Source organism: Chrysochloris asiatica, unplaced genomic scaffold, assembly GCF_000296735.1.
Source record: "Chrysochloris asiatica unplaced genomic scaffold, ChrAsi1.0 scaffold00004, whole genome shotgun sequence".
NCBI classification, from domain to species: domain Eukaryota; kingdom Metazoa; phylum Chordata; class Mammalia; order Afrosoricida; family Chrysochloridae; genus Chrysochloris; species Chrysochloris asiatica.
In genome coordinates, this window is record NW_006408522.1 from 20,920,308 (window position 1) to 20,942,864 (window position 22,557).

A 22,557-nucleotide genomic window follows, 5' to 3' on the forward strand; every position below is an offset into this window, starting at 1 on the left:
GTTCTTGCTGATGTTAGGCGCTCTTGAGTCAGTTCCAACTCACAGAGACCCTGGATGTGAGGTTTCTGAGACTGTAAATCTTTCTCCCACAGAGCAGTCTGACGGTTAACAGTCCAGTGCTTATCCTACAGCACCACGAGGGCCCCTTAGATTAGAACTGTTGTTTTACCCTGTAGTCGGTTCCACTGATAGTGACCCTGTATAGAGTTTCCAAAGAGCAGCTGGTAGGTTTGAACTGCTGACCTTATGGTTAGCAGTCCAGTGCTGACCCTAGAGTGCCACACCAGGACTCTGGTTGTTCATTACCCTGCTTAAACACCATCAGTGAATTCCATCTTTTGCCATGTAAAGACCAAACTCTTTAGCAAGATATGTGAGGTTTTTCACATCCTGATCCAAATCTGTTTTTCCAGCTATCTAGACACTAATATGTTAAATACATTCCTTTGCATATATTTATTTAGCAACTACTAGTGATTATGAAAGGAGCTCTGGTAGCGTATCGGGCTGCGAACCTTAAGGTCAGCGGTTCGAAACTACCAGCCGCTCCACGGGAGAAAGATGAGGCTTTCTACTCCCATAAAGATTTACACCCTCGGAAACCCTGTACAGGGTCGCTATGGGTCGGACCCGACTCGATGGCACTTAACAACAACAACAACAACAGTGATTATGAGTTGGGCTGCTAACCTCAAGGTCAGCAGTTTGAAACTACCAGCTATTCTGCCGGAGAAAGATGATGCTTTTTTCTGCTCCCATAATGATCTACAGCCTCAGAAACTCTGTGCAGCATGACTATGAATCAGAACCAACTCCGTGGCACACCACCACCACCACCACTACCACCACCTACCTATACCACCCTGAATGCGCCCAGTCTCATCTGATCTCAGAAGCTAAGCAGGGTTGAGCCTGGTTAGTACTTGGATGGAAGACTGCCTGGGAATACCAAGTGCTGTAAGAGTGGTGGTGTGGCACTGTGGGCTAATGCGTCAGACTGCAAAGTCACTTGAACTGCAATGTCTGTGGTTCAAGCTCACCAGCTGCTGCTTGGAAACTATACAGGGTTGCTATAGGTCAGAATCAACTCGACAGCACTTAACAATAACAACAACCTATAAGAAATTGTTCTAGCTTTTGGAATTAGTGTTGGTTTCTGCCTTCGCAAAGCTTACAGGCTAATTAGGGAAACTGATGATCCCAAGTACACCCATCTGGAGGGTGACCAGGAAGGAGTTTTCTGAGGAGAGATCTATAAAGTGAAGACTAAAGGAATTGGTTGTGAGCAGAGCTTGGGGAGGAGTGCAGGCTGTTCTAGGCAGAGGGCACAGTAATGGCCTTGATGTAGGAGAGAGCTTGAGATGTTCTAGACAACAGAAAGCTTACAGAACTCCAAAGGCAGAAGGCCTCAATGAGGTGATATTAGACCCGTGGACATGGACCAAATCAGACAGTGCAATGTAGAATATAGTAACGGAATTCAGACACTGAGGTTTAAAGCTAGGAATTGGGCATAGGGAGGGAAGGTGATGGGGGCAATATAATGCAATGGTCTTTAAAGCCGATCTTATATATTTGCTTAGCAACCCTCTGAAGTATTCTTATTAACTGGTTTTATGGATGAGGATACTGAAGCAAAGGAAGTTGGGTAATTTGTTCAAGGTAGCATAGCTGGATAATATAGAAGCTACTGACTCTGACTTCAGTAACCTCGACCATGTATTTTATACTGCTCAATTGCTTCGTTTTGTAAGAAAATTGAGATGCAGAGATTAAAAATAAGCTAGAATGAATAATTCTAACGATTTGTACTCTTCAGCCTGGAAAGATAAAAAATGAACCTTTTTATTAAAAGGCAATGCAGCAACATGGATTTACTCACTATATATGTTCAGAATGTAAGGGCATCTTTTGAAGTTTCAAAGGAGTAAAGTAATTACAAGGCAAATACAAGCAAGTGCTCTTTACACCAGTGCCACCCACCCACTGCGGTCCAATTGGTTTCTACACATAGCGACGCTGTGGAGGCTTCCGAGGCTCTAAAACTTGACTGGAGCAGAAAGCCTCATCTTTCTACCACAGAGAGGCTGGTAGGTTTGAACTGCAATCCTTGCAGTTTGAAGACCTGTGCTTATCCTATAGAGCCACCAAGGCTCCATGGGTAGTACATAGGAGCAGTCGATTGCCCCGAATACAGATTGAAAAGAAAATAAATTTAGAGTATCTTTCTTGAGTGAGTTATCAAAGCAGAAACCCTCTTCTATATGTTAGGTGCTGTATGAGTTGGTTCCAACTCATAGTGACCCTATGCAAAACAGAACAAAACACTGCCTAGTTCTGAACCATCCTTACAATTGTTGTTACGCTTGAGCCAATTGCCGCTGCCACCATGCCAATCCATCTCATTGGGGGTCTCATTAAGAAAAATGTTGACAATGTCTGTAGTAGACACTTAAATTACTACGAAAGTTAGGAAAAAATGAGTAGGGGAAAGTAACTCTATGAACTTTTATAATAAAAAATAAGTGACTTTATGTATGCTCTTGCAATTTTGAATTTTTATACATTAAAATTTTAAAATTTTGTTTGCATATGTAAATCTATGGATGATTTTTAAGTGTGAAGCAACCATAAAGGGATTAAAAAATAAAAACCACAGCCATTGATTCCGACTCATAGCAGCCCTGTAGGACACAGTGGACAGCTGTAATCTTGACAGAAACAGACAGTCAAATTGTTCTCTCATGGAGTGGCTGCTGGATTTGAACCACTGACCTGGTTAGTAGCCCAACATTGAGCCCACTGTGCAGTAATAGCCTTCCTCAGTCCTCACAGACAGAGTGAAATAGTTCTTTCAAAGGGAATCCATTTTGATTAGGTAGAGAGTTGGTGAAGGCACTGCCAAGAGATTGGCTTGACATTGGAGGAAAGGCCGAGACACAAGTTCCTTTAGAGCCTCTGCCTGCTTGAGCTACTTTCGTCCTTTAAAATATTCTCTGAACACACACAATTGAAATAACTTTTACTCAAGAACAAATGTCTATTCTTTCATGAACTATGAGATTTTTACAACATAAAACAGAATGCCACTCAGTTTTGATCTTTTTGTTATGATCTCCATTGTCTACCAGTCCTAGTGAGACCATGCATTCAGATCATCCCTGTTTAGTGGTATCCTTGTCATGTAGGACTGTCACAGTGGAGGAAAAAGCACATTGTACTCTCCGTCACGTCAGAGTTTGGGGACTGCTAAGTCATAATTTCATAACCTCATATCTAATCACTTCTACATCTTGGCTCTTTAGTATTGTCTCACCATGATCCAGGTGCAAGCATGGCCACATCTTCTAAGGTTCTCTGCTTCCTCCAAGGTGACTCTGGAAACACCTACCTCCTTGGTACTCAGCATACATCTAGTTGTTACTTCAATACAGCAAATGAGCATTGTAGCCTTCTCTTACAAGTCTACACTGCTGTATATGCATTTAGAAATATGAATACTACAAAGTAGACATTGTGGGGTTTGCTGAAACAGTGTTTAAAAGTCTACCCAAGCTCTGGGTAGAGGGCTAGGCAAGCAGTCAGCTTAAATGCTCATTTTTTACTAACCTAGAGGCCCTTCATGCTCACACATGTTCTGCTCAACTCCTTCAAAGCAACCTTCTGTTGAGAAGAGGTTGTTTCCTCTGGGCAAGAGAGCCTGTATTTTTATGCATGGGAGACTAGGTTACTGTTTCTCACTCATGTTTGTAGTTGGTAGCTAATTAGATTATTCTCAGTTCTCTTCTGTAGCTCCTGCCGTGACTGACTTTGTTTTACTGTAATCTTCCTTCACATTTCAGACTTGTGGAAGCCCTGGGGCTCCTAGCCACTCATCCATTCACCTATTCATTTACTCCACAGACAGCTCTTGAGTATCTACTCTGTTAAGTGCTGAACTAGATGTGGGGTTGCTGCCACAGATCTTATCCTCAAGGAAGTCACACATAGTCTAGTTAGGGAGACAGTGCTATGAGAAGATAATAACAGAATGTGGCAAGTGCTCCAAAGAGGAGTCTCTACCTTACCTTGGTGGCCCAGAAAGGCTTTCTGGAGGGTTTGACAGTGAAACTTCATTTTTCCTGTCTTTTACGTTTAAGAATTCCGAATATCCTCTGAATGCAAGTTCTCTATTAAGCATGCTGTTGTGCTGTCGAGTTGATTCCAACTCACAGTGACCCTATCGGACAAAGTAGAACTGCTCTATAGAGTTTTTTCAGGCTGAAATCTTTACAGGAGCAGATCTCTAAGTCTTTTCTCCTGCAGAATCTCTGGTGGGTTCGAACAGCCAACCTCTGGTTAGCAACTGAGTACTATTAGGACTCCTTGGACAGTTAGTTTTAAAATTGATTGTTTTATTTGTCTCTGCCATTTATTAGCTGAGTGACTTTGGGGCAAGTTATTCAACTTCTCTCAAACTGTCTCGCTGAATGAAGGACTTCTTTAATAATATCAATAGTAAACCATAATCTAAGAATTAAGTAAGGGAATTTTAGGGGTTTTCTTCATCCTAGTCAACAAAATCTTGTCATGAAGATGATCAATAATACAACTCCTTTCTTTTGGGGTGATTTTACTTTACCTTTGATTATTTTACTTATTTAGAATTTTGTAACTTATCCTCAAATATCACTAGCTAATTATAGAAAAAAAATAGTCATTTTTCCTGATGTGCACATTTAGCCTGTGCCTATAAAGTGAGAGTTAGTTCCAAAAATAATGTTTGCAGGAATATTAAAGAGCTACAGTATCTAAAAATATTCATTCCAAAGCTTTGCCCTCTCACATAAAATTCTGGAGAAATAAAATAATTTATTTTTGATTCTTGATGGTGATAAAACATATTCATTAATTTGCAAGCTCATGTGTTCTTCATAAATTTGAAAGCATTTCAGTTCAGCAGTCCTGAGCCCAATGTACCTTTAAACCATGCCCATTTCACCAGGTAACTCTAGAAAGTTATCAAAAATTAAAAAACCATAAATCATTTCTGTCATTTTGTTTATTTATTTATAGTTAATGAGCCTGGAATTATTCATTTATTGGGATTTTAGTTCTTGGAACCATCAGACTGTGTTTAGCTGCTACTCTTTATACTCATTGTAGAAGAGCCTCATTCGGTGGTGAGAGCCGATTTGGATGCTGCAGGTTGGATGCCATGCTGATGCTTTGGTACACTGTATTACATGAGATGTTTTAAGTCTTGGCTAATGACATAGACCAGTTTTCTAGTTGTTTCCAGTATGGTACCAAAAGGAACAATTATGAACTATGTGTAGGGGAGGACGGTGGACAGCCATGGTTCTTTATAATGAAATCCAATATATTTAAAGGCAAAAAGTATGATGGAGTGAAAAGAATGTATGGCTTTTAGAGTAGACCTAGATTTGAACCTAACTTCACCATTTTTAAGGTCTGACACTCAATATGAGGGGCTCTGATGGCACAGAAGCTAAAGTTCTAAAGTAAGTCCCTGAGGGTTATGGATGTCCAACTTACAAAGGTCAGCAGTTCAATCCCACCAGCTACTCCACGGGAGAAAGAGGAGGCACTCTTCTGTAATGATTTTCAGTCTTGGAAACCCTATGGGAAAATTCGACTCTCTTCTACAGGGTTGCTATGAGTTTGGGTCAATTTGAAGCAATGAATTTTTTTAAGCTTCAATATCTGTTGAAGTTTGTTAACAAGTGGGTTATAGTGATTAAGTGAAATTATACATGCAGATTATCTACTGGCACACAAAAAGTGCTTAATAAAAGTTCTGATGTGGCGCTGTGTGTTAATACAGAGGACATGTGTGTTCTTCCTGTCTAACCCTTCTCAGAAGGCACCTTGTGTTCGGCACTCAACTTTTTTTTTCCTTTAATTCCGGGGGGGCCCCTTCCCTGCTCTAGGCCCTCTGGCTTACCTCTTTTCTCCATCTATTCCTCCATTCTGCTGCTCCAGGAAATGCCTGGTAGAGTTGGTCACAATACTTCTTTGCCTTCTAAGTGAGGAATTTGTGGTAGTGTGTAGACTCGGGGCTAAATTTATGTTCTGGAGATGAGGAGTAGCTCCCGCTCTAAACACATTAATCATTGGTTATATGGGCTTGGGTGTACGTGTGTATAGGGTGGAAGGGAGTAGCAATGTTTCATGGCTTCTCCATTCGCTAAGTCCTTTCTTTTTCTCCTATTTCACCAAGTTTTCCTACTTGCCTCAACTAGCTAATCTGCCTGCATTTTTCACCCCCAAATTTCTAGAAATATAGAGCCTTTCAGAAGATTCTGAGAGTCTCTTGTCAAATTATGATTTGGGCAAGACAAATAATTTCTTCTCATTCTTCCTGAAGTAAAATGTTTGAGGGCAGGAGCAGTCATATAACAAAAATGGATTGAGAAAGTATATAGTCAGGCCCTGTAGTAAGTGCCGAAGAAACAAAGGACAGCCTGCCCTTCAAGGAGCTCACAGGCTCCAGAGTGATCTAGACGCACAAAGCCACAAGTTAGTGGGATAAGGATTCTAGTAGAGGATTGAATAGGTAATGGGACACTGAGGATGGAGTGCCAAGTGATGATGAGAAGCCAGGGAAAACTTCACAATGGAGCTGGCACTCCAGCACAAAATAGGAGGGATTTCCAGAGAGGAAGTAGCTGAAGCAAAGCCATTGAAGAGTGAGGCAGCATGGCAGGTTGGCAGTACAGTAAGTCCCTGAAGGTTAGGAATGTCCAACTTACAGACAAACCCTTGTTGTTAAGTGCCATTCAGTCAGTAAAGGGTTTCCAAGGAGTGGCTGGTGTGCTTGAACCACCGACCTTGTAGTCCAGTGCATTAACCCGTAGCGTCACACCAGGACTTCTCATAGATGCCCTTTAATTTTGTGTAAATTTGCCTTCACTTTCAATCAGCTGAGCCAACCTCTACTCAAAACAAGTTCTGCATCAGAATTCCCTTCACTTGATACATGTACAGCTTTTAAATCAATTGATTCATTGATATGGCATAGAGCATTTTCTTGCCCTGAAAGCAAAACAAAATTGATGGCCATTGTGTAAATTCTGACTCATAGTGAAACCATGGTGGTTATGTGCCATGGAGTCGGTTCCAACTCATAGCAACCCTGTACAGGGTTTCCAAGGCTGTAAATCTTTACGGGAGCAGAAAGCCTCATCTTTCTCCTGCGGAACAGCTGGTAGTTTGGAATTGCTGACCTTGCAGTTCACAGCCCATAGTGGTTCGTAACCACTATGCTACCAGAGCTCCTTAGTGAAACCATGTTGTTGTTGTTGTTAGGTACCATCGAGTCAGTACCGACCCATAGTGACCTTATGCACAGCAGAATGAAACACCCAACCTCACTACTATTGCCACGCTTGAGTCCATCAATGCTGCCATTTGGCCAATCCATCTCGTTCCTCTGTCTCTCTGACCGTCTACCTTACCAAACATGATATTTCTCCAGTGACTGGTCCCTCCTGACAATATGTCTAAAGTATGAGAGACGAAGTTTGGCCATCCTGGCCTCCAAGGAGCACTCTGTCTGCACTTCTAGACTGAGTACAACTGTTCCACAGGGTTCCCTAGGCTGTATATCTTCATGGAAACAAAGTGCCACATTGTTCTCCTGGGGGCAGCTGGTGGATTTGAATTGCTGAGCTTTCGATTAGCAGCTGAATACCGAACCTTAATGTACTACCAGGCTTCTCTCATGCACTAAACCAAACCCAAATCAAAACCACTGAGAATGAGTCGATCCCAGCTCCTAGTTAGTTACCCTGTAGCACAGAGTGAATTGTACATATCTATAGAAGCAGACTGCCTCATCTCTCTCCTCCAGAGTAGCTGGTAAGTTTGAAACGCCAACCTTTTTGTTAGCAACCTAACCTTAGCCAACTGTGCTACAAAACTCCTGTCTTGCACTTAAGACAGTCAGTAAGAACCATGTGCACCTGTTCCGACATACATACAAATTTGAATTGAAGACACACCTAGGAGCGGATCTAGTTCATAACCCTGGAACTACCTATAATTTGGAATAATTGGAGCTCTGATAGCATAGTGGGTTATGTGTTGGCCTGCTAACTGCAAGGTCAGCAGTTCAAATTTACCAGCTGCTCCATGGGAGAAAGATGAGACTTTCTGCTCCCATAAAGATTTATACCCTTGGATACCCTATGCAGGATCGCTGTGAGTCAGAACCGACTCAACGACACTTAAGGAAAATCTTAGACTACATCGCACTGCAATAGATTAGCCAGTATTAGTTATGTTCTGTTTCTGAAACTCAGTGGTATAGGGAGTTTGTTCTACCATTTAGTCATTCAACATACATTTATTATATACATATGAGAGGCTTCGGCTTCCTGTAGGATAAGCATTGGACTGCTAGCCACAGGTCGGCAATTCAAACCCACCAGCAGCTCCTCAAAAACCCTGTACAGGGGCGCTATGAGTCAGAACCGAGTCAACAGCACTGAACAACAACAACAAGGGGGGGTTTCAAAAGGTTTGTGGAAAAACTCCATTATCTTTTAATTCCATTTTCCATGAACTTTTTGAAGCCAACTTGCATATGTATATATACATATGTATGTATATATATTCTCTTTTATATAATATATTGAATAATAAAAATAAACTATGTAATAGTAAAAGTGAAACTTTTCTAGATTTACTAGTTTCTTGAATAATTTTTATTTCCTTTGTACCCAAAAGCCCCTTATGTGCTTTTACAGTAGTAGTTCCTGAATTTCTTTTACCAAAAAGTCCCATAAGGTTTCTATGAATTATTTAGTAACCATATGTTGATGTCAGGGGTCAGGGGTTTTTTTCTTCTGCTTCAGTTCATAACCCAGAGGGATATTTGGTTTGTATAACAGGCTTGTTTAAGTTGTCACAGAAATCATTTCATTTTGCAGGCATTCACAGTGGAATAGCTAAAAAAGAACCAGACTGATTCCATGTAGCCCATAGCTTGTAACTTAAGAGGGGGCCTAGGAAAGATGTGGGCATGTGCTCTTTAAAATGCAGACTGTGTGCTGAAAGGAGGAGAGAGAATCACCTGAGTCAGAGTTTGGGAGAATTAAACCAATGCTCTGGTAGCATAATGGTTACAAGTCAGGCTGCTAACCTCAAGGTCAGCAGTTCAAAACTACCAGCTATTCTGTGGGAGAAAGATGAGGCATTCTGCTCCCCTGAGGATTTACAGCCTCGGATACCCTGTGTAGGGTCGTTATGAGTTGGAACCAACTCCATGGCAGCAGAGTGCTGTGGGTTAATGCACTGGCTGCCAAGTTGGTTTAAACTGCAAGGTTGGCAGTTCAAGCTCACCAGCTGCTCCTTGGAAACCCTATAAAGGGTCCCTGTGGGTTGGAACTGACTTGATGGCACGTCAACGTAACAATAACAAAACCCAACCCACTGCCACAAATTCATAGCAACTCTATAGGATAAAGTCAAACTGCTCCACAGTGTTTCCAAGACAGTACATCTTTACCATATCGGTTATCTTTCAGTTGCATCTCTCTTCCTCAGAGCAGTGGTTGGTGGCTTTGAGCTGTCAATCTTGTGATTAGCAGCCCAATGCATAACCCACTGTGCCATCAAGTCTCCTCAGCGGCGGGTCATTTACTCTGTTAATGATGTCAGTTTTGTTCCCAGAGTGTCTGAGGCATCAGAAGCAACTGCTTGTGGTGTTTATAGCTCAGGATTACTTGTCTGACAAAACACAAGTTAGTAAAACCTCCGGTGAGTCATCTGCATTATTGGAGGACGTCTTTAATGTTATCACTGTGTGGTAGGATGCAGAAAGAAACATGACTGGTGCCTCCATAAGCAGGCAGAGACAGGTGGAAACATTGAGAAGGTGTAAGGGATGTGTTGGGTTGAGCCCTCACTATTTGATGCCTTTCTCTGGCAAAGTACCAGAGCAGACACATCCCCCACATCCTCCTTCCCAGTGTTCTTCCATTAGACTTTTTCAGAACTGACTCATCACTGCCAAGCAGACCTCATTACATTGTATTGTGGAAGGACAGATGGCTTTTATGTTCCTTACAAGCTATTATGCAACTTAATCTGTGCTTGTGTTATTTTCTCAGGTTTTGACTGTTGCCATAAAATCTAACCAATCTCTACTCTGTTCTTACTCTCATTTCTAATCAAGTGGTTCCTTTGAACTGTCACAGAGTTTTGATGTATGTTTATCTTTTTAATGGAATCTATTTTAAGCTTTTTTTCTTAATTTTTTATCTCCTATAGTTTGGGGGTTTTCTTCTCTTTTTGCTTTCATCAGTTATCTCAGCTCCTCTACCTTTTTCTTTATCCTACCAGTTCCTACTGAGCCCTGGTTTGTCAGCAGTTCAAACCCACTAGCTGCCCTTGGAAACCCTATACAGATCACTTAAGACAGTCAGTAAGAACCATGTGCAGTGAGTTAGAACTGACTCTGTGGCATACCACAACAACAAAAACAACCAGTTCCTACAAGAAGCCCTGATGTGTAGTATGTTATAAGTTGGACTGTAAATCTACCAGCTACTTTGAGGGAGAAAGATGAGTTTTTTTTGCTCCAGTAAAGATTTATCGCCTCAGAAACCCTATGCAGGGTCCTCTGAATCAGAAAAATCTCAACAGTACACAAGCAGTACCCCCACTAGTTCCTACATTAATGTTTACTTTTCCTTTGCCTGTTACTTCATGAATCTTTTCTCCAAGTAGATCTCAACCATGCTTGCTGTCCCTAAGCATTGGTCTATCTGGGAGAAGTCCTGAGCTAAGCCAGTAAAGTTGGTCTGTACCAGCTCTAATCCAGATTCTCTCATTTCTTTTGCTTCCCTTGGCCCACTTCTGTCTTAAATAAAATCAGTACATTTACACTTTTGGCAAGAAACATGGTCGATCTTAGTGGGGATTTCTTTGTGAATTTATTCCCACAGTCTTCACACTATGTGTGACGGGACAAGTTTAGTCCTATTCCTCAGTGCTACCTGTGTGTTTACACCTGTGTGTTTGCGTTTAGGGCCTGTGGGAAGAGTGGGAGGTAGGGTTGTCAGGTTGAGCTTTCCCTCAGCTCCAGCATGTAAGATATGCATCCCTCAAATTGACCCAGTTCAGACATAGTTGTTTCTGCAGAGGCACTGATCTTATAGGTTAAGATGGAAACTAACCAAAAAAAGACAATGGTAATAATAGACTGGTTTCTGACCTATTTCTCCTTGGATACTTTCCCAAGAGAGAGAGATAAGGGAAGGTATAAGGGAAGTTGGATATCAAGGTGATGTTTAAATGTCTTGCCTCTGGTGAGTGTGAGTAAACCCTTACTTAGCCTCCATGCACTAATCTGTAAGTGCTGTTGACACCTAACTTTGGCAAAGTACCTACTCATTTGTTGTTTCCAGGTCCTGTGGGCCTCTTAGCCAGAAGTGTGCTACTGACACAGAGCACAAGGGAACTTACTGCTAGATTTAGTTTAATCTTTTGTAACTTTTGGTACATGTAAGTACCAGTTGTACTTTCCAGCTCTGGAGTTCATTGGAAGACTTTTTTCCTACATATAGTGTGTGCTAGAGTCCTGGTGTGGCATTGTGGGTTAATGTGCTGAACTGCAAAGTCAGATTGAACCACAAGGTTGTTGGTTCAAGCTTGCCAGCTGCTCCTTGAAAACCCTAAACAGGGTCACTTTGAGTCAGAATCAACTCGACAGCACTTAACAACAGTGTGTGCTGGCAGCAGGGTGGGGACTTGTACATAAAACTGCATAAAAACAGATTTGTAGGTGATGTGTAGCTGTGTTGAGAAGTTATTGTATGAGGTGGTGCATCCCAGAGGAGAGATAGTGTAAACTTTTGTCTTTGGACTTTTGTAGAGCCAGATAAATTGGTGAATATATTTACTGTTTCCTATGTTATTGGGAAGGTGCGGTGTTTGGGATTAGGTTAGCATTCAAGTGATTATTTTTTCATGCCTCCTACTCCTGGTGTGGTGCTGCAGGATCAGCACTGGACTGCAAACCACAAGGTTGGCAGTTCAAACCTACCAGCTGCTCCTCGGAAACCCTATATAGGGTCACCGTGAGTTGGAACCAACTCAATGGCATTTAACAACAACAACCTTCTAGGAGTCCTGTAGAAGGTGCAGTGCTGTAGGGTAAGCACTGGACCGCAAGGTCAGTTTGAACCACAAGGTTGGTGGTTCAAACTCACCAGCCACTCTAAGGAGATCATACACAGGGTCACTATGAGTCGGAACGGACTCAATGGGATTTAACAAAAATAACAATAACCTATCATACCATGAGTCCATTGGGACATATGTGTCCCACATAGTATCAAAAATTCAGTGTGCATTCCCTTAATGGAAAAAAAAAATTATCTCCAAAATACTACACGCAACAAATAATTTGGTAATGAATAAAGCCTCCTCGTGTTTAAGTAGCAGTTAGACATGCTGACTTACTTGGATCCATTTTGGTTTTTGTGTGTTGTCATCATTTAGGGAATTAGTTCATTTCATGACTCTGAATCTTGTATATTACATATCTTGTTTGGAATCAGTAAATTGTTTCAGAGGAAGTTACAAAAATACTAGCTTTGTAAAGTGATCTTTGGAGTGGGAACATTTGGTACATAAAAGAATGAGTAAGATTTTAGTAACCATCACTTGAATGTTAACCTAATCCCGAACATGGCACTTTCCCAATAACAAAGGAAACAGTAATTTGTATATGTGTTACAGAGTTCTGGTGTGCCGCAGCAGTACAATGTGCTAGACTGCAAGGCCAGTTTGAGCTGCAAAGTCCGTGGTTCAAACCCTCTAGCTGCTCCTCGGAAACCCTATGCAGAGTTGCTATAAATGGAAACCAACTCGTAAAAGGGGCAGGGAGGTCTACTGTACACTGGAAAGTCCTCATAAAATACCTTTTTTAGCTGTTCTTCTCCTTCAAAGTTGACCACATAAACATCTGGCTTAAGTCTCAAGAGCAGGCAGCTGAGCCTAAAGATTTGCTACATTAGGAACCATGTCTCTTTCATGGTATCTAAGCTACACGAGCTACTTTTATTGCTGGCCAGATGTACCAATTTTACTATTTTTTTCACTCATCTTTGTAAAAATAATGAAGGCAAAATATTAAACAACAATGCCTTTTCAACGTTTTTTTTTTTTTTTTAAATGATCATTGGACCTTTATCGTGAAAGAAAGTCCCAGATGACTTGTATGTAAAACAGCTGCAGCTCAAAGTTGAGGTTGCTCCCCGCCTCCCTACCACAAGGGCTCCTGAGGGATAGCTGAGAGATCACTAGGGCTCTGTAGGGAACAGGATGAAAGTAAAGCCACAGTAAAAAACTCAAACTGTGGCCCCTGCTATAAACAAATGGCTGCTGCTAAAACTGGCAGAACCACTACACCAAAGATTCAAAATCATGTTTGCTAACAGGCGTATAAAAATCCATGTTCAATTATTCTTACCTAAAATGATGTTTTCAAGTAGCATTTATTATATAAAGCAAAAGTCAGGCTTTTTTTGTTGTTAAGTACCATCAAGTTGGTTCTGACTCCTGGCAACTTCATATAGGGTTTCTGAGAAGCTAGTGGTGGGTTTGAACTGCTTACCTTGTAGGTCACAGTCCAGTGCTGATCCTACAGTAACTCATCAAGACACTGGAGTTAAAATAATTTTCTCTGCTTCCATAAAGATTTACAGCCTCAGAAATCCTATATAGTGTCGCTATGAGCCAGACTGACTCCATGGCACATAACTGCCACCACCACCACTAATATAAAAATCAAATTTTATACTAGCCAAGATTTCTTTGTCATAAATTGTTTAAGTATAAATAAATTCATGGTCTGTTGTATATCATTAATTTTTTTTTCTTTTTCTTTTTGTCTTGTAGTTTGCCAGAGTTTGGATACCTGATCCTGAGGAAGTTTGGAAGTCAGCAGAGCTCCTCAAAGATTATAAGCCAGGAGATAAAGTCCTCCTTCTTCACCTCGAGGAAGGAAAGGTAGGAATTTTGCTTTTATTTGTTGAGTGGGGATAGTGTAAGTTGACTGTGACGTGTTGTTAGGTGCTGTCGAGTCAGTTCTGACTCTGCACAACAGAAGGAAACACTGGCCAGTCCTGCATCCTCCGCACAATTGTTGTTATGCTTGAGCCCGGTGCTGCTGCTGCTGGGCCAGTTCATCTCACTGGGGTCGTCTTCTTTTTCAATGACTTTACCGAGCATGATGTCCTTCTCTAGGTCCTGGTCCCTCCTAATAACATGTCTCAAATATGACAGACAACGTCTGGCCATCCTGCCTTTAAGGAACATTCTAGTTGTATTTCTTCTAACATAGATTTGTTTATTCTTCTGGCAGACTATGGTACTTTTAACATTCTTCTCCAACACCAAAACTCAAATGCATCAATTCTTCTACAGTCTTCCTTATTCATCATCCAACTTTCGCATGCATATGAGGCTATTGAAAATACTATGGCTTAGATCAGGCACACCTTAGTCCTCAAACTTTGCTCTTTACCACTTTAAAGAGATCTTGTGCAGCAGACTTGCCTAATGCAATGTCATTTGATTTCTTGACTACTGCTTCTGTGAATGTTGATTGTGGTTTCAAGCAAAATGAATTTGACAAGTTCAATCTTTTCTCCATTTATCATGATGTTATTTATTGGTATAGTTGTAAAGATTATTGATTTTTTTTTACAATGAAGTGTAATCTATACTGAAGGCTGTAGATTTTGATAAAAATTGAGCTAATCGAATATTTTTACTTATTAACCTGATAAAAATGATAAGTTCAATTTGTGTCCTAAAAGAGCTACTAATAACTAATAATGAGCTAGCAAATTAGCAGATACTTTAAAAAATCCATTATTTTGGTCAGATTTTATTATGATTACGATTCAATTGACATCTAATCCTCTCCAAGATTGTTGTTAGGTGCTGTTGAGTTGGTTCCGACTCATAGTGACCCTATGCACAACAGAACAGAACATTGTCTGGTCCTGTGTCATCCTCACATTTATTGTTAGATTTGAGCCCATTGCTGCTGCCATCTCATTGCCTGAGAACACACAAACATACAATCATCAGTTAAATATAAATATAACAAAATCACAATATCTCAGAGATAACAATTTTAGACTACACGAAAAAACAAAACAGAGTGCCTTAAACAAGTGACCAGAATACAGAGTCAGAAAAGATAATACCAGCAATGGTATCAGAACTACCTAATAAGAAACTTAACAGGATACTTAGGTACTTTCAATGGGTTGAGAGAATTATCAAGAAAATATCAGATGAAATGAAAGAAAACACAGAAAAATCTTTAGAAGAATTCAGGAAAACACAAGAACAAGTTGACAAAATAAATGAAAAACTAGAAACTGTACAAAAACAGCAAATAGCCAGAAATTTAATACTAAGACTTCAAAAATACATAATACATTGAAAGGCAAAGAAATAGAATTGAATCAATAGAAGGCCAATAGTGAGCTTGAAGAAAATCTCTAAATACTCATCTGCGAGTGAAACAATTGGGAAACAAAAAATCAGAAGAAAGCATAAGATTTATGTGAGACACTGTAGAAAGAAATAATGTACGTGTGACTGGAATTTCAGAACAGCAAGAAATGAAGCACAGAGAAAATTATGGGGAAATTGTTGTAAGAACACTTTCCTAGCATCATGAAAGGGGACAAGAAATGCATGCAAGAAGTTGAACAAATTCCTAACAGGTTACACTCCAAAAGAAAATCATCATGACATGTTATAATCAAACTTTTCAAAACCAGAGACAAGGAAAGATCCTGCGAGTACTCAGGAAAAACAGAAAGTTCCTCCAAAGGAAAACTAATAAGATTAAGCTCGGATTTCTTAGCAGAAACTATGCAGACAAGAAGACAGTGCGATAACACATATCAAACTCTGAAAGAAAAAAAATGGCAGTCATGAACCATATCCCAGCAAAATTGACTCTCAGATATGATGACAAAATGAGACTATTTCTAGATAAACAAAAATGAAAAGAATTTGTAAAAACTAGACCAACCTTACAAATAATACTAAAGGGAATTCTTTGGAAAGAGAACCAACAAAAGCAACAAAACCATGAGATTAACATAAATGACAATGTCATCCAGAACTCCATAGTGATGTAGAAGTAGCTGAAGTAAAGCAAACCACAAGACTGAAAATAAGAACTAGAGATACCAGTTTGTAACAACAACAACAAAAACCCACAAAGTGAAAAATAGGAATAATGTAGGTACAAAACTTCCAAATTAAGAGGAAATCAAGTAGATTTCCAGAAAAATAAATATAAATCAACCTAACTGTAATCTAAAAATAGGCCAAGCCCTATAGTCCAACCCTAACCCTAACACTGACCCTAGTCTAACTCTAAATGAAGTCGTAAGCCTAGCTTCTTGTTATTAAGTGCTGTCAAGTTGGTTCTGACACATAGCGACCCTGTGTAGAGTTTTCAAGGAGCAGCTGGTGAGCTTGAACAACTGACTTTGCTGTTCAAACCGACCTTGCAATAATCCAGTGCATGAATCCACAGAGTCATACCACACCAGGACTTGCAAGACTTACCTAGACCTAGCTGTCGTCCTAACCCAAACTAAAGTTCCTTACTTCTCCCCCCAAAAACAAAAGCAAAAAGCAAATAGTCATCAGATACATGAGAACATGTTGATCATTATTAGTCACCAGAGGGGTGCAAATAAAAACCACATTTGCTAAAGTAAGTAAATACATAAATAAATAAACCCACAAATTTTGCAAGAATGTGGGGAAAATGGAATGCTGGCCACTGCTCCTAGGAATGTAAAATGGTCCAGCTGTTATGGAAACTAGTGTGGGCAATTCCTGTTAAAACTAAGACTAGAACTACCAGGTGGCTCAAAAGACTTAAAAACAGAGACTCAAAATGAGATTTGTACACCAATGTTTATTGCAACATTATTCACAGTAGCCAAAAGTTGGAAACAACCTAAATGTCCATCAACAGATGAATGGGATAAAAAAAAAAGTGGTACATTTATATGGTGCAATATTACTCAACCAGTAGAAGAAATAAAGTCTTGATACATGCTATAATATGGGTGGATCTTGAAGACATTATGCTGATCAAAGTAAGTCAGTCACAAAAGGACAAATATCCTATGACCTAACTTATATAAGAAGACAAGAACGGGCAAATGGATAGCAAATTTGTTAGTGGTTGCCAGGATGGGAGGGAAGGGGAAAACACATTGAATAATAATAATAAATCGTATTAAAGATAGGGTTGTACAACCAATTATCATAATTGTTGTCATACGTTGTTCACTTGTATAACTTGAATTGGCAAAAGTTATGTGATAAATATATTTACAAAATGACCAAAAAAAAAAGAGTGAGAGGAAATTAAAAAAATAGCTGCTAAGTCTGCTTATATGCAAACAAAAACCTCATAGGATTTGGTTCCTTGATTTTGAGGTTTAGGGTCATGGTTACTTGGGACATGGTTGTTACCTGGCCTTACCATGTGCTTAGTACTCTGTTCTATCTCCTACTTTGTAGTGTGGTGCCTAAGTTTTTGAAAACTTGCATGTGGCCACTCAAGTCACAACAATTGGTCTCAGCTCACCTGAAGTAACAAGAAAAAAAGTCAGGAAGTAGGAGGAAGATATGGAGTGTAAGGTTAATTGTCTCCATGAACAACTGTCTCTTTTGTCTGGAGATCAGAACTGGATGGTGCCTGACTACCATTACTGAAAAGTTTAATCAAAGACTTCACAGAAGAATTCTGATCAAAGAGGGGGGGTATGCAGAATAGGATTCATGGATTCCAGACTTTTGGGAGGCCTGCACCATCCTCATAATCTTTGCTGTTTATCCCCATTCTTACAGCTACTGTGTCACTCCATGGTACATGGATGAACATGTACCATGTTCTCCTGGCTGTAAGCCTTCAAACTTTCTAAATATTCCTTTATATGTGGTTTAGAGTTCTGAGACCATCCCCCTGAACCTGCTTTGTCCAGTATTCTGTGTTATTGCTGATTGAGATCCTCACTGCACTTCTACCATATCTGCCATCTTGCTTGTCTCCCCCTACTCACAAGCTTTTTAAAACCCCAGTCACTACTCATCAAAGTAGGGTGTAGAACATTGTCTTTACGGACTATGTGAAAATGCATTTATCTTTAGTTTTTAAAAATTTATTAATAGAGTGATGTGTATTTTAATAAAAGCAAGTCTAGAAATTGGAAAAAAAATAAGAATAGACTTTATGAAATCTACCACCTATCCCAGAGTCCTTCCCCTGTTAGTAACTATAGTCTCCTACTTTTTGTTGTGTGCCATCAAGTCAGTTCTGACTCATAGCAACCTATATGGGGTCTCTGAGAGCAGCTGGTGGGTTTGAACTGCCTACCTTTAGGTTACCAGTCCATTACTTATCCTACAGCACCACACCTTAAGGTCTTACAATAAAATAGAGAAGACAGAAGCCAGTATAGCTTTTATAATTGTTTTGTTGTTGTGTGCCTTTGTGTTAGTTCTGAGTCTTAGTGACCTCATATAGAATTTCTGAGGATTGACTGATGAGTTTGAACTGTTGACCTTGTGGTTCAAACCAACCTTGCGATCCAGTGCTTATCCTACTGTGCCACATCAGGACTCCTGAAACTAAATAGTACTTCTTAACCCTTTTGGAATAGGTACCTCATTAAAATCTAATTAAAACTATGGATTATCCCTCCCCCAAAATAAAGTAGTATGAAAAAAAAAAAAAAAGAAAGGAACAAACTAACCACAGAGACATGCATACAGATTGTCATACAATTTCTGAGGTTTTTGGATTTCTCCAGACTTGGGACTCTCAAAGAGTTCTGGTGTGACACTGTAGAATAAGTACTGGACTGCTAGCCACAAGGTCAAACCCACCAGCCGCTCCTTGAAAACCCTCCACAGGGTCGTTATGAGCAGAACCAACGCAACAGCACTCAACAACAACAACAAGGCTCAGGGTTTTCTGGCTACTTACCACACGTCACGCATTGCTTCTCTTAATTTCTACCACAACCCTGGGAGCTGTTTTCATTGTGCCCATTTTATAGAGGAGAGATTAAAGTTAAATAACATACTCAAGGTCCCTGTATCAGTATTTGAAGTCAGGTCTGCCTGACCCTAGAACTAAGTTCATGCTGACCGCTTTGCTGTACTACTTCTTGCTTGTTATCAGTGAAGATAAAAGCAAAAAGTTTAGTTAACCACTTGTTGTTGTTAAGTACTGTCAAGTCGGTTCTGACTCATAGCGACTCTATATAATATTTCTAAGGATTAGCTGGTGAGCTTGAACCCCTGACCTTTTGGTTCAAACGAACCTTGAAGTCTAGCATATGGTCTAGTAACTTGGTGAAAAAAGTCTAGGCTATGTTAGCAGAAATTATAATTTATATTAGCAGAAATTGTTAACATAAATTAATACAGCATGTGGAAAAGAAGGCTCTCCTTATCTTTTTATTTTCTCCTTATTTTTTGCCATTTATACCAGTTTTGTGTGGTATTGGAAGGTGTCGCGAAAAGAATGTATTTCATTCCTGAGGAACAAATCAGGATTAGGATATAGGCAAAAGGAATGGACCTGTTCTGCTTTTCCTGCCATGATTTATCCAGATGCTGTATCATGTCTCTATTCAGGATTTGGAATACCGTCTAGATCCAAAGACCAAGGAGCTGCCTCACTTACGAAACCCAGACATACTTGTGGGTGAAAATGACCTCACGGCCCTCAGCTATCTTCATGAGCCTGCTGTGCTCCACAATCTCAGAGTCCGCTTCATTGATTCCAAGCTTATTTATACATATTGTGGTAAGTGTTCCTCTTTCCTCTAATAGACATAGCCGTGGAAATTCTGTACATGGGGAAAGCAGGCTGTAGTTAGATTGTTCTCTTAGCAGTGACAAACTTACCCAAAAGATTAGTCAAGTTGCATTTTATGCTGAGTAAGTACTTTCATGAATATGTTTTACTCAGAATCAGAAGCATTGGGCTCATCTTTTGTATTTGGTCCCAACAGAAGTCATATGTCAAACTCAGTGTCAAGTTCAACCATTGTTTTCTTCTTTTACCAAAACTGGTAAATGAAGAGTAGGTGTTCACATTCTTATCTTTGAGCCTGGTTCAAGAAGTTTGGCGTTGTCTTTTTTTTTTTTCCAGTTAACTAAAAAGCAGGACTGGTCTGACCCACAGTGACTATTTTTGCTTGATCCTGCTTACCTGGGCCGCTGCTTATTGCAGTATTAGCAGCCAGTAGCCCAACTTGTGATTCTTTTTCTCTCTCTTATAAATTCATTGTGTGCATGCTTATATCATTAATTGAAATTGAAATGAGGCTTTGTGTAAGTTATAGTTCTTCCTCTGCCAAGTTTGCTATTCCTGCTTGGTTACCATTGACTTCTAGTGTTGACGAATAGATCACATATAGGAGACAGTGATAATATTGATGAAATTAAAAAAAAATTGTCTTTCTTCAAAAAACACCAAGAATAACAAATGCTGGTTTTATGTACATTTCTCCCTGTAGGTATAGTCCTTGTAGCTATAAATCCCTATGAACAGCTGCCCATTTATGGAGAAGATATCATTAATGCGTACAGCGGTCAGAACATGGGGGATATGGACCCCCATATCTTTGCAGTAGCTGAAGAAGCTTACAAACAAATGGCCAGGTTTGTGGACGCTTTTGTTGTTTTGTTATTTCAAAGTTCTTAGTAATTGTGTGATTTTTTTTTTTTCTTTTCTTTTCTGGTTAAGTCACAGACATTTTTAAAACATAGTGCATGGCAATTTATAAATTAATACTCAACAAACCTTGACCAATTTGTTTCAGATGGCCTGGGTTATTAAAATAAGCTCACATCTGTAAAAGGATATATAGGTCTTTTTTCTTATTAATCAACTTTATAGAGATATATTTACCTTTTTATATGTGTGTACATCCATATCCCCATCAACACAGTCAAGGAATGAAATACTGAAATCACATCAGAAAGTTCCCTCATGCCTTTCTAGTCAGTCCTCCCATTCTATGCTCCTCAGCCCTTAGCCAGTGTAAAAGGATGTATAATTTCTAAAATCTGCCTTTAGAATCTCATCATGATACTGTGAGTAGACCAGGATGAATGTTATCCTCATTATATAGATAGATGAGTGGATCAAGGTTTGGTAGCATTAAGTGACTTGCTCAATGTCATTTACTTGGCAGAGTAGGACAAAAAAGTCGATGTCTATGCAATTTTGCTATGTTTTGTTGTTGTTATGTGCTGTGGAGTCATTATGCTTTCCTAAAATTCCTCTAGAAGGGTTGTACCAGTTTACATTCTCACTAAAAATGCTGAACAATCCCTAAAGCAGGGGAGGGGAACCTTTTATCTGCCAAGGGCCATTTGAAGTTTTGCAACACCATCAGCGGACCATACACAATGATCAACTTAAAAATTAGCCAGCTTTCTTTGTTCAGACATTTAATGAACTAATCCCTAATGTGATGGCTGGAACTGTGGTTGTATTGGTAGGGCCAGAACAAATGATTTTGTAGGCCTTAGATGGCCCATGGTCTGGACGTTCCCCACCCTGATCTCAAGCTTCACCAACAAAATTTGTAGTCTTCTTCATTCATTCTTTGCCAATCTAATAACACGTCAGTATTGTTTTAATTTGTATTTCTCTTAAGTATGATTTCATTTGAACATCTTTTTATATATTTAAGGCTTTGTTTCTGTGTTTGGGATTTATGTATTTATTATTGTCCATTATCTTTCTTGCACTTTTCTGTTGGGTTTTTGGTTCTTTGACTCTCACTTATTAAGAGTTTTAAAAAAGATATGAGAAATATCAGCTGTTTATATAGATATGGAGTCCTGGTGGTTCAGCGGTTAAGCTTTTGGTAACTGAAAGTCACCAGCCATGTGGTAGTCTGCTTCTGCCAAATTGTTGTTATTGATATTTGTCATTGAGTCAGTTCTGACTTAGGGTTTCCAAGGAGTGGTTGGTGAATTTGAACCACCAACCTTGCAGTTCAAACCAACCTTCCGGTCCAGCACATGATCCCACAGCACCACACTGCAGAACTCCTCTGCTAAGATTACAGCCTTGGAAACCCTATGGGAGTAGTTCTGCCCTGTCCTATATATATGTAGTTGTTAAGTGCCATGGAGTCAGTTCCAATTCATAGCAACCCTGTATATAGAGTTTCTTAGGTTGGAAATCTTTGCAGGAGTAGAAAACCTCATCTTTTTCCTGGAGAGCAGCTGGTGAACTCAAACCACTGACTTTGTAATTAGGCAAGGATTTATAGCCTCAGAAACGCTATATGCCAGGTTGTTAGGAATTGGAACTGACTCTCTCTCTATATATATATATATCCTGCAGTGCCACAAGAAGCCCTATGGGACAGTAGGATAAGCACTTGATTGCTAACCACAAAGTCAGCAGTTCAAACCCACCAGCCTCTCCATGGGAGAAAGATGAGGCTTTCT

General features: G+C 39.8%; 1 protein-coding gene across 3 annotated transcripts in view; it reads left to right on the forward strand.

Moving 5' to 3' along the window:
* MYO5A (myosin VA (heavy chain 12, myoxin)) overlaps window positions 1–22,557 on the forward strand; it is a 239,831-nt gene that overhangs the window by 60,313 nt on the left and 156,961 nt on the right. For 2 of the 3 annotated variants that reach the window (XM_006831636.1, XM_006831635.1), the window contains exons 1-3: window positions 13,921–14,025; window positions 19,717–19,888; window positions 20,604–20,748. In XM_006831636.1, the coding sequence (XP_006831699.1) occupies window positions 20,687–20,748 (62 nt within the window). In that variant the 5' untranslated portion in view covers window positions 13,921–14,025; window positions 19,717–19,888; window positions 20,604–20,686. Of the gene's footprint in view, window positions 1–13,914; window positions 14,026–19,716; window positions 19,889–20,603; window positions 20,749–22,557 lie in introns of those variants that run through there. The other variant, XM_006831634.1, reaches the window with a different exon arrangement.